The sequence below is a fragment of the Cryptomeria japonica genome, chromosome 3 (genome assembly GCF_030272615.1).
Source record: "Cryptomeria japonica chromosome 3, Sugi_1.0, whole genome shotgun sequence".
NCBI lineage: Eukaryota > Viridiplantae > Streptophyta > Pinopsida > Cupressales > Cupressaceae > Cryptomeria > Cryptomeria japonica.
In genome coordinates, this window is record NC_081407.1 from 80209641 (window position 1) to 80222284 (window position 12644).

The 12644-nt window shown below is 35.0% G+C and overlaps 1 protein-coding gene across 3 annotated transcripts; it reads left to right on the forward strand.

Annotated features, from left to right (window-relative positions):
• Nucleotides 1-3968: 3968 nt before the first annotated feature.
• LOC131027913 (reticulon-like protein B1) lies at nt 3969-11519 on the forward strand. Of its 3 annotated transcripts, XM_059218070.1 has the most exons (6): nt 3969-4278; nt 5676-5856; nt 8143-8284; nt 8383-8452; nt 11076-11098; nt 11140-11519. In XM_059218070.1, exons 1-5 carry the CDS (start codon nt 4086-4088, stop codon nt 11090-11092), a joined length of 603 nt encoding a protein of 200 aa, XP_059074053.1. In that variant the 5' UTR covers nt 3969-4085; the 3' UTR covers nt 11093-11098; nt 11140-11519. The 3 variants fall into 3 exon arrangements, with proteins under 3 accessions (XP_059074053.1, XP_057813997.1, XP_057813996.1); XM_057958014.2 differs by having other exon boundaries at nt 11076-11519; XM_057958013.2 differs by lacking the exons at nt 11076-11098; nt 11140-11519 and adding an exon at nt 8550-9053.
• The last annotated feature ends 1125 nt before the right edge of the window (nt 11520-12644 follow it).

A 12644-nucleotide genomic window follows, 5' to 3' on the forward strand; every position in this document is an offset into this window, starting at 1 on the left:
AATCGATACCCAAATTACATGAATATATCACCTATATATACAAATCATCAACCTTGATAACAAGGTCGGCTAAACCCTAACCCTCAACTCACAATAACAAAATTACATCATACGATACAAGGATTGACCACCAAACCAATATAATGATTTACATAGCATAACATGATCCTAATTCAAATTCTCAAACAATCAACTCCACAAGAAATCTTGCCAAGATCAACCGCAACACGCTACACCACCAGAAATATTGCATAACACGAAAATCATCACCGGTTCATAGAAATCACCAAAAAATCGCACAACGATCAATAAGGATTGCCAAAACAAATAAGACACGACTAGGAAACACCAACAAGCACGTTAGAATCATCCAGAATAAGTGCACCAACACCACTTTTCAAATCTTCATTAGTTAATGTCTAGAAGCTCAAGAACACAACCAATCAACAATTGTCACGAAGAAAGATAACATGTGGAGCACCAAATCACAAACCATATAAAATTAAGATACACAAGACCATCCCAAACAATATCCCAAAGTCTTAGCATAAGATCTGATCACATCAAAATATACCAGAGGAAATACTAGACTCTACAAAACAATGATCAACAAAACCAAACTACAAAACTGGATCAGAAAATCTTCCCAAATACACCAGACCAAATCATAGGAATATGTTGACATCAATGATAACAACATATCCTAGCAACAGTTATGAACAACCATATCCAACAATCTTCCCCTTTGGCATTGATGGCAACATATGAATGTGAAAAACAATGAATGGAAAGAAAGAAGATATCACCAACAAACTCCCCCTAAGATCAAGATAGATAAAGCAATTTTTCACATGTTGTTTCTCCCCATTTGACGATAATGCCAAAGATCTCAAAACAGATAACCAAACTCTCTCCAAAAATAGAAACATGAATCTCTCTCCCTCTGGGACACACAACCAAGTCAACAGACTACTTCAGCAGAGGAGAAACACGAACTTATCAATCCAGATAAAAGGATAAGGCTCTGAAATCCATCAGATCAATGCAACTCAATGCATCTAGTTCTCATCAGGAGGGGTGGATACCCCTAACTTGTCTCTCAAATAGACAAATGTATCTACAGGCAAGGGTTTAGTGAAAATATCAGCAATTTGTTCCTTTGTAGATACATACTCCAGCTTCACCTTCTCCTCAATGACTTTCTCTCTCAAGTAATGATATTTGATTGATATAGAAGCAAAGAAGGAAGACTGAGAGGGAGGGGGGGTGAATTAGTCTTCACTAGAATATAAAACTTTAAGCACAACAATAGATCTAACAAATTGCAACAATAAACATATAAAAAAATTAACAACACAACACACAACACCAAGATTTTTGACGTGAAAAACCCGGTTAAGGGAAAAACCACGGTGGGAACCTACCCACAATAAGATGATACTTTGCAGTAGTATGTGTAAATATTACAATGGGGAATGCACATGCATTCAAACACACTTCCTAGAGCTCATTGATCGAAAGATATTTTCTCGGAAGGCTACAACCCTCAGGGAAGTCTCATTGACTTACAACAAGATTCGAATTACAATCCGAAAGAATTGAACTGCAATCATAGCATCTACAAATGCCCGATGACAATTCCAGTTAAGCACATATGTCTGCCCAACAACACCAATCTCACCTCAAACTCAACACCGAAGAATAAATCACTTGTTCACACATTCACCTCTCTCTAATAATGCAGACACAACACCAACACCCAAATTACATGAATATCTCACCTATATATACAAATTATCAACCTCGATAACAAGGTCGGCTAAACCCTAATCCTCAACTCACAATTACAAAATTACATCATATGATACAAGGATCGACCACCAGACCAATATAATGATTTACATAGCATAATATGATCCTAATTCAAATTCCCAAACGATCAACTCCGCCATAAATCTTGCCAAGATCAACCACAACACACTACACCACCAAAAATACCGCATAACACGAAAATCATCACTGATTCATAGAAATCACCAAAAACTTGCACAACGATCAATGCAAATTGCCAAAACAAATAGGACACGACTAGGAAACACCAACAAGCACATTAGAACCATCCATAACAACTGCACCAACACCACTTTTCAAATCTTCATCGGTCAACGTCTAGAAACTCAAGAACACAACCAATCAACAATTGTCATGAAAAAAGATAACTTGTGGAGCACCAAATCACGAACCATCTGAAATGAAGATACACAAGACCATCCCAAACAATATCCCAAAGTCTCAACACAAGATCTAATCACATTGGAATATACCGGAGGAAATATCGGACTCTGCAAAACAATGATCAACAAAACCAAACTACAAAACCAGATCAAAAAATCTTCCCAAATACACCAGATCAAATCACATAAATATATTGACATCAATGACAACAACATATCCTAGCAACAGTAATGAACAACCATATCCAACATAAACTACATACAATATTTGAATGGATTGTGGAAATCTAATAGCTCTAATAAGATAACAATCAAATCCAAGTAACAAATAGCTAAATATGTGTACCAAATATAATAAGTGAATAGGTATGATGAATGCATAAGCATGCATAAATGAATAAGATAGAACTACATGTAAAAAATATGTGAATATAAATAAACAAAAAAAAACATACAAAATGAATCGCCATCTCTTTTCTCTTCTTCGTGAATGAAGAGCACACTTTCTCCATATATAGATAAGGGTGCTCTTATTGGTGCCAACTATAATTAGAGGCCCACCTACAATTCTATGGGGTGTGCGTGAGCCTCCCCTATTCTAGCTTATTCTAGCAGTTTTATTAATTCATGAATAGTAGGGCGCTGATTCGAGCAAGATGTATCTCAAAATTGTGGAGGGCATAGTATGACTTACTCTAGCAGGTTAATTAATGAAGGGTGGGAATGAACTTTATTGACATGGTTCATAGTTTCCAATATCTAGTCACTAATCGAGATCAAGATCAAGATCCAAATCCAACAATTGGAGATTTAGTGCCTTTTTATGAACATTGAATCAATTTATCTTGGCCCATTCAATCACATTGGATTTGAACTAGGACCAACTTTAGATCCTCCAGCCGCATAAGTAGATCTAATTGCTTAATTTGAACTAGTGGATCACATAGTTTGCCCTACAATTCGACTAGGGGGAGGGTTACTGCTAGCAGGTAGATTAATAAAGGACCTCCAACTATATGCAGATTATAATTTTAATTCCAACACTATACCCCAGTTGAATTGTAGGAACCCCAATTAATTCATAAATTTGAGAAGCTTACTAAATAGTTCTAAAATCGACTACCATGCAACTTCACATAAGATCATACCATTTATTATATATACATTATCTCAAAATAATAAATCTTTCGTCAAAATAAAAGATCCATCAGTGGAGCTCTCTAGGTGGGCTACAACTTAGGGGCAATGGCCTAATCATTTATATTGGTTTTAACACAAGTTCATAGAGTAAAAACAAGAGCTATTTCCTACAACTTATGGCCACTGGCCTAGTTTGTCCCCCTTTCAAATCCACCTTTGCTTTTGAAGAATCCCCCGTTTGATAAAAACAAAGAGCTTTTTCCTTAGCCATGTGGTATGTTATACTAAATGTGAGAAACAAAGAGAGGGAGAGGGGCCCCTCATTTGGGCGGCACCTCCTTTTGGCCGCCCATCTAAAATGTGTTCAATAAATTCAAAATATCTCCACAAACAAGCTTTATTGATAGCGACCATAAATCACCGCCTTCAAAATTTGCCACGTTGAACCACGAGCCCGCTTTCTCCGCCACGTGGCTCTACAGCACAGCTCTATTCAGGACTCAGCAAGCTCATCGAAGGGCTCAAAGCGTCTGTCATTTCTAAGCCGTTAGATCAAATCTCTTCCATATCTTTATTACATTTTAAGCTGGACATTATGTGTCTCCTTTATCACTTAGACTGCTGGAGTGGGAATATTAGGAAGCTTGGTGTTGCCGGCGTCAAATCCTTTTTCTTTTTCGGAGAAAAATTTGCAGGATTCAAACCACAGTAATGGCGGATCAGAGTACTGAGGAGAAGGTTGTTGATCGCTCGCTCATGGATAACTTATCGGAAAAGTTGCATGGTCATCATTCTTCTTCTTCATCTGATGATGATGATGAGAAGCCGACGACAATTTCTTCCTCGATTAACAGACTCTTTGGGAGACAGAAATCTGTGCACAGTCTAATCGGCGGAGGAAAGGGTAAGAGGAACCTACCTTAAATTTTTTTTTCTGTTATTTGACAGAAGTATGGTGGGTTTGTAAACGCAAAGTGAAGTTTTGATTAGTTTGATTAGCAACTGTTGACGTCCTACTGGAGTAAATAGGCTAACATCTGCTGCACCCTCTATCTATTTCATGTTACTAGACATATTTTTGGTTTTTAATAAGAAATTTTATAAACCCTTCTTTTTACCCTTTTTTTCCTGATCAAATGTCATTTTTCTGGTCTTTTGTTTTACGAAATTTTTAGATGCTTTATTTTAGCTCACGAGAAACAGGCAGTGTGCTGTTCCTTATACTTTTATTTTTTCCCGGTGTTTGACTGAGTCTTGGTTTTTTTTGTTAAATGTCTTAAGCTTTTTCTGGTATTTGTCCGAATTGTGATCCGTTCTAAGTTTTTGCTATTTTTTCATCGAAAAAGTTATATATCCTGATTTTATATTGAAGAGATCCAAACAAAAGTATTCAACATATTCTTGTCATTAACGAAATTCTGTCCACGTTACAGCCTTCATTATTTTTGTGGGTTTTGTTTTCTAGGATTCTGATTCTGTTTTGTGGTTTAACTATTGTTTTTACTAAATTACTGCTTTGAACTTGACGATGAGGAAAAACATGTAAATGTCTATTTTTGTTTATTAACGGAATTTTGTTTAGGTTAAACCCTCCTTAAGATTCTGTTCTTGGATAGAGTTCTGATACGTTCTGTTTCCATGGTTAGTTTAATATTTTTTTGGAAAAATTTAAGCTGCTGATTGTTTTCAAGGATAGATGGTTTTTTTATTGGAAAAAGTAAAGCTGCTGATTGTTGTCAAGGGTAGAAAGGAAAATGTCTGTATGTTATACGGATGCACCTTATATTTTTCATGTTCTATGTCAAAAGATTAATTTGTTAAAGAGGAATCTGTTAAGTTCACTTTCCTTTTTATTATTAGTTAGAATTCTGTTTCAGATTTTCTTCTTTCCTCTAGTTTTCTAACTGAGTTGATGAAAAAAAAAATTAGTTGCAAGAACTGTAACCCTTTTCAATGTTATTTGTCAGAATTTAGCAATATTTTATTCCTTTTGTGAAATTTATTTTTTAGACAAACGAGCAAATAAATAACTTACAATAGCCTCATTTTCTTTTTCTAAAGAAGTTAAAAGGAAATTCGATCACTAGTGAGAAATTTGTTAAATTTTTTATTATTATTTGTGCTATTAGTTATTAGTTTTCAAATTGGCTGATGAGATTTTGACTAACTATGTTATTTTTAATGGCAGCGGCTGTTTTAGTGGTGTGGAAGACATTTTTTAATTATTATTTGTGATATTAGTTATTAGTTTTCAAATTGTCTGATGAGATTTTGACTGGCTATGTTTTTTTTTTATGGCAGCTGCTGATTTAGTGTTGTGGAGGAATAAACAAACGTCTGCTAGTTTTCTGGTTGGGGCGACTGTGCTGTGGATTCTGTTTGAAGGCATGGAATATCCGCTACTCACATTTGTATGCCATGTGCTGATTCTCTCACTAGTGATCTTGTTCATTTGGATTAATTCTGCTGCCTTCTTGAAAAGGTATGCTGATATTTTTAGCTTTCATTTATTTGCTTCTAGTTGTTAGTCATCAGTCAAAGGGAAAAATTTGTTGGCATCATCTATATGATGCTGACTCAGGTTCTGCAGATTGGTGAATTATTTCACTGGGTTTGATACGGCTGGGTTTTGCTGTGCAATGTATACAATTTAATGTAGATTTTTCGAAAGGATTCTGATTAGGTTTATTTGAAAGAGTTCTGGTTTAAATTTGAAATGATTGGGTTTTTATGAAAGAATCTGATTTTTAACTTTTTAACTTTTAAGTCTGTGGTTGGTTGTGAGTAACAGCGTGGTTAGAAAATTTCCCTTCTAATCTATATTTTGGTTTCTGTTTTGTTCTCTGTTTTACTCATTAAAGTAGTAGGGTTTTATCTTGTCCTTTTTTGTTGCACACAGTCAAAGTTTTGGGTTGCTGTGGTGCTGTGTGCTCATGCAAAATTATGATTATGCGAGTTGTACAAATTCATTTGAGTTTGATAGATCATATTCCATTCATTCATTAAATCAAGATGATTGAGTTACACTTGATTATGAAAACTGTTCAGATATTCGCTTTAGGGGTGCGCCTGTTTGTAGGCGCATTTAGCCCGTTTCTTCAAGTTTCATAAGCTTATATAGTTTGTTATATAAATAACTACTTAAGAAATAAGCCTATTTTTTGTCCATTCAGCCCATATGTTCCATTTATCATTTGAAATTAACACATTTACCGCCTGATCAATCTGGTCTTTTACATTTTATCACGTTGGTTATATAGAATCTGGATACTCGCTTAAGAAATGAAGGGCATGTCTTTTATTTCCATCCCATTTATATTGTTTTAGTTTTACCATGATTTATTTGTATATGCAAAGCCCAAATGTTCATGTTGCCCCTATGTACCATTTGGTTATGTTCTGATATTATATATCCACTCTAGTAGTAAGGCCATTTAGCCCATTTTGCCTTGCTGATTGCACATGATGAATTCATTCACTTAACAACTAAGCGTGCTGTTTTAGAAATAGACAAATATGATAAAAAGGGGAAATAAGTTTTTGTTATGTTGATAATAAAAAAAAGAATAAACAGAAAGAAAAGGTTCTGAAACACAAAGTCCATCCAATGAAAAAGATGCTAATAGCCCAAAGTGAGACATTACTGGTCCTGTCACCGTGTCTGATGTCATTGAGTCCTATACCCAAGTGTAATCGGTTATTATTATATTCTAATTTAAGCATAGGTCAGCAAGAGCATATGGGCACCCTGCAGCACGAAGTCATTAAACACGTTTGAAATACATGGGTTATAAGGGAGTGGAGACTAAATAAGATCAAATCTGCAATTAAAAAAGAAATACTATTTACTGCTTGTAGTTAGTTGAGTAAACGGACTGTCTGCTGGAATTGGGAATATTTTAGGACAATTTATATGTTCTAATGAAAATGATTGTTGTTTGGAGGAGGTGAACATGCATAGTTCTACATAGCTTGCTGATATGAGACTAGATCGGACTCGTTGCTGATTTAGGACTATAGATAAGTGTGGAGTTGTTAACTGTAGCACTTTTAAATTGCAGCTACCTAGTGATCCCATGGGAGAAGTTTTCCAAGATTTTTATTCATTTATTGAGAAGCTTTTGCAAGAAAACTCGCCCCATGGGAATATGAATTGGCTAGATGATATTCAGAGTCTACATTGAAATTAACACTCCGCATCTTTTAGAAAAATCAGTAAAAAAATTAAGTTGCATACAGTTGTCATTTGGAAATAAAATGTCAGAAAACTGACGCTCCAAATTTAGTGTGAAAGTTTCTATTTGTTTGTGTGATGACGTTACAATGCTTTCATGGGGTTACGTGCTTGGTGAATTTAGGGACATCAGCCACACTAAAGCTATGCCACCACTAAAAGAGGTACTTTTTTAGGAAAAAAAAAAGATGTTGTTCAGAGGGACTTTGTATGCGTGCCAAGTAATTTTGGATAATGCTCATTGGACTTGTACAAGTGGTGATGCTGATCGACTCTTAACTTTTTATGTCTGGTATCTGCATGTACCTCTGCATCTTCAGATAAAGCCCATATTTTAGCCATTGGCGTACTGTCTTTGTCTGACCCTTTTGTATTTCTATTGACATCTCTCTCAAACATTGAGGCAGTAGGGCAGTCTCATGCTTTAATAACATGGACTGGTTCCCTGGATTGTACACTAGCAAGCTTAATCTTCCTAGTGAGATGGTAACTATCCTATATTATGAGGGAAACTTACTTGGCCTTTATGGACAGGTCGCCCCCGCATATCCCTGAAGTTGTTATTTCAGAGGACACAACTCGTCACATTGCGTCTGAGCTAAGAGTTGAAGTCAACAGAGCCTTTTCAAGCTTACATGATGTTGCATCTGGGAAGGACTTCAAGAAGCTTCTATTGGTATGTACATAAAGCTATAAACATTTTCCTTATCCTGAGTTTTATCTGTTTGGATGTTTTATTCTTTGGATCACTGTTCTAATACATCTGTTTTACAGGTTGTTGCTGTTCTGTATGTTCTATCTGTTATCGGCAATTGCTGTGACTTTTTGACTGTTGTTTATATTGGTGAGTTCTTATTATTTGTTTGAATACTTAGAATAATGCATGGCAAAGGGTAATAACTTGTGCATTACCTGACACTCGTCTTGCTTGCCTTGTTTAGGGCTTGTTACTCTACTCACTGTACCTGTTGTGTATGAAAAATATGAAAATCAAATAGATTCAGTTGTTCACAAAGTGCTGCTCAAATTGAAGGAGCAGTACAAGGTCTTTGATGCCAAAGTTTTGAGCAAAATACCAAGGGGACCACTGAAAGAAAAGAAACTTTCATAGGACTTCTGTGTTCGATGTTAACTTAGAGGAGTTTTCCTTCGCAGTCCTCTTTTGGCTGCAGGATTCATTTCTGCTTTTATTGTACGTAATTTGGGCAGTTATGAGTTATATATCTGTAGCTTGGTTGTTTTATAGTAGGGTATATCCAACTGTTTCACTCCCAGCTCTGGAGTCATTTTCATTCTGAAAAATACTCTCAACGTTTACTTAGTTTTTAGTCATTCATCTTCCAAGGGTGGTGGCCATTGGTGTCCAAAGAGTAGTAATGTTCCAGAAACGCGACTGGTCAAAGTAATTTCTTATGGCACTTAATATTATCAATTAGGTTTGTACAGTGATGGATCTAAGCTTAAGCTTCTTTTTTGTTATGGAATGTTAACGTTGTTGATCTTTAAGTTTTTTTTTAATTTGTTGTAAATGGAGAGTTTACTTTAACCATATATTTCTTCATTGGGCATTATCTCATGGCACAGATGGTTTGATAATGCTCAGGTTCTCAATGCTAGACCATATAGATTTCTCAAATATGAGGATATAATTATATTGGTTTTGTAAGAAGTTATGGAAGTAGACTTTTGTTGATTTTAGAATGCTTTGTTCAGTCAAATAGTTTCTATAAATCTATTGTTTCCCATCTCAGTATTACATGAGAGTTATATGATGTCTTTGGGGTAGAACTTAAAATTGACGTGTGGTTTTCTTGAACAAATCTTCTTATTCTGTCATATTTATATCAAAACGTGTTGCAGCTTTTTGCTGCCATGTTGTAGAATCTTGTGTTAAAATTGGACTGAAACTAATGAAACAGTGGTGTGGTAGAAAAGTACTTAACGTGGCATACAAACGGTAATCCAGACTCTTAATAACACAAGACTATGGCATTTTGCAAGCAATACTGTTTATAGACTATAACAGACGTTCAATCTTGTTTTATTTGCTACTGTTTTCACTAAAATGGTGAAAAATAGTGAGCCAAAATTTTGCGGCTGGCTTACAGTGATGCTGCAGTATGTTGCATCTGTCAATGAAATAAGCTGTCATTATTTTTTTGATGTTAATATTGCAGAATTTAGAGCTCCATGAGCTCTTGACAAACAGCTTGGATTTTTTATTTATTTCGTTTTGAAGTCGGGGGCCCTTCGTAGGCACCCATCTTGTCATTTAATGCGTAAATTACCCTTAATTCATGAAAACCTCATAAATCAAAATTGATACTTTCGCAATGTTCTGCGCTTATGAATGTCAGCAATGCTTAAACTGCAATTCCTTCAGCTCTCCCTTTCTTTCAAACTCGAAGAAAACCCTTTTTGTAGGTCATGATTCCACTTAACCTTTCACATTTTCACCCAAATCATCTTAATACATTTCTCATGGGATGAGGTCAATTTTGAAGACATTCTATGGTGTAATTTTACTCAATAATCGTTATACATTTATTCATTAGAATGCGGTGATTCTTGACAAAGATAGTCTTACTGTCTTTTTATTCAATTTTCTGGATATAGAGAGTCTTACTCTGTCTTTTTATTCAATTTCTGGATATAGATAGTCAGTCTTTTTATTCAATGTTCTTATGCATATTACCTGAAAATTTGCATAAACGCATGCATGTGAATGTGCTTACACAAGTTTGCTATCCTTTTTTAGATGGGTAGAGGAGAATAGTTGGCATTTCAGTTTTAGGCGAGGCGTAGGCTTCAAAATGCTCCTTGTGTACTTAGAGCGGAAGCCATCATGTATACATCATTCTTTGCCATTGAGATTTGCAATCAAATTTATGGTTGAAATTTGAATATCACAAAAGTTCATTTTATTCATAGTTGTTAAAAGCATAGGGACGTGATTTCAATTTTAAGTGCTAGATTCTTATTTCCTGTCCAAGTTGCTTTTGCATAAGTGGACACAGGGATTGTCCACATCACTTGGAGAAGGGCGCCTTTTTGCGATGTCCAAGCTGCTTTGTAAAAGTTGTGGACCCAGTGTCTTACGTCTCTTCATCTTTAATTCTCTGCGAAAATAGGTTGCCCCGTCTTTGTCAAGTTGCTTCCATTTGCGAATCATTCAACTGTGATAACTTATCCGATCGACTATGTGGATAAACTTTCAGGCATTGACAATGATGGTCGTGATAATTACTTGAATATTCATCATCCTATATATAGAATTTAAAGAAAATATTTTTTTATTTAATTGCTGAGAAAATAGAATTCTGTATGCCAAATAAAATGAATAAGCTGATGAAACTTGATTAGCATTCTGTATATACGTAAAATTTAATCATAATAAATGTCAAAGTGTTAAATAATAAGAGCAGAAGCATTTGTTTTAGATCTGAAGCATTTGTTTTGTTTTATAGATCAGAGTCAAGGATAGCGAGAGGCCTGCATAGGGGAAAGGAAGAAGACTATGGATAGCGAGAGGCCTGCATAGGGGAAAGGAAGAAGACTATGGATAGCGAGAGGCCTGCAATAGCAGTATCTACCAGTTAATATATCTCAGCATTATCAACAAAAAAGCAAGAGACGAAGGCCATGGATATAGCGAGAGAACAACAATAGGCGTATCAACCAGCTAATACATCCTAGCATTTTCAACAAAACAGTAAGAGAGGATCAATACAACCAAAGCTCCTACTGGAATAGGAGTTGTTAGGGCCAGGCCGATGGAATGTACCGGCCAGGTCGATAGAATGTATCGCCCCATAGTGTATTTATAAGGGTTGTCAGGGCATAATAAGTGTGGATTTACAAGTACATAACCCTTGGATTATAATAATAATCTAATCTCCCATTGTCTGCCACATCTAATCTTACTTTGATGATTATAATAACAAAATTTTGAATTAATTTAAAAAAAAATTGTCTGCCACATCTAATCTTCCTTTGATGAAGTTAAAAAAAAATGATGTGTAGTATTTAACATCTCTGTCCCTTCTTTAAATGAATTGAAACATGATGGCTGTTAAAGGTGATTGAACCCTTGGATTATAATAATAATCTAATCTCCCATTGTCTGCCACATCTAATCTTCCTTTGATGAAGTTTAAAAAAAATGATGTGTAGTATTTAACATCTCTGTCCCTCTTTTAAATGATTTGAAACATGATGGCTGTTAAAGGTGATTGACGATTGTGATTGATTTAAGTATTTGAACAATTGGTATTGTCTTTAACCGCTATTCCATCCTTTTTCTATGAGCATGTTCTATTCACGTGAAACCTTAAAATCTTGATTTTTATGCGGCAGATATTTGGAGAAATGTGGTGTTGAAGATTTTTAAGTTTTTTGAGTTAAGACAATGATTAAAGGCTAAAGCTATGTACTTATGTACTTAAACGAAGGTCGATGCATATGTAAGACCTGTGCTTCCTAATTCCTGAATTGGGACGAATATTTCGCAGTACTCATTTCTTATTTGCTAATCAATTAATTGCACTAGCAAATGTAAACGAGTAAAACATACACAAAGCAATCTCCAAGATATGATTTATCTTGGAGAGTACTTAAATCGACAATTTTATAGAGGCCACATGGGCACGGCAAAAGCTATTCTTCATATGGAAATACCCACGGGTGTCTCTAATGTACGATATTTGGTGTGAAGCATAATAGGCTAATACAATGCAGGTCATTAGTTTGCAATGATTTGTAAGTGTGTTTTGAAAAATATAATTATATTACACTGTAAAAAGTTGTTTTCAATACAACAAAAATATCAACATTGTTTTCAATACTCCAAAAATATTCTATCCTATGTCAACACATTTTAAAAATGCTTCCTTATGGACAAAAGTGTTCATTTTGGAAAATTGAAAAAAAAAAAATGTTATGTTGAAAAGCATTGTAAAAATATCAACATTGTTTTCAATACTCTAAAAATATCCTATCCTATGTCAACACATTTTGAAAATACTTCCTTAAGGACA

Excerpts from the sequence above, each read along its gene's own strand:
- LOC131027913 (XM_057958013.2), top strand. The coding sequence starts at position 4,086 with ATGGCGGATCAGAGTACTGAGGAGAAGGTTGTTGATCGCTCGCTCATG. Across the intron at positions 5,857-8,142 it reads TCTGCTGCCTTCTTGAAAAG|GTCGCCCCCGCATATCCCTG; the intron begins GTATGCTGATAT and ends CTTTATGGACAG. Across the intron at positions 8,285-8,382 it reads ACTTCAAGAAGCTTCTATTG|GTTGTTGCTGTTCTGTATGT; the intron begins GTATGTACATAA and ends TCTGTTTTACAG.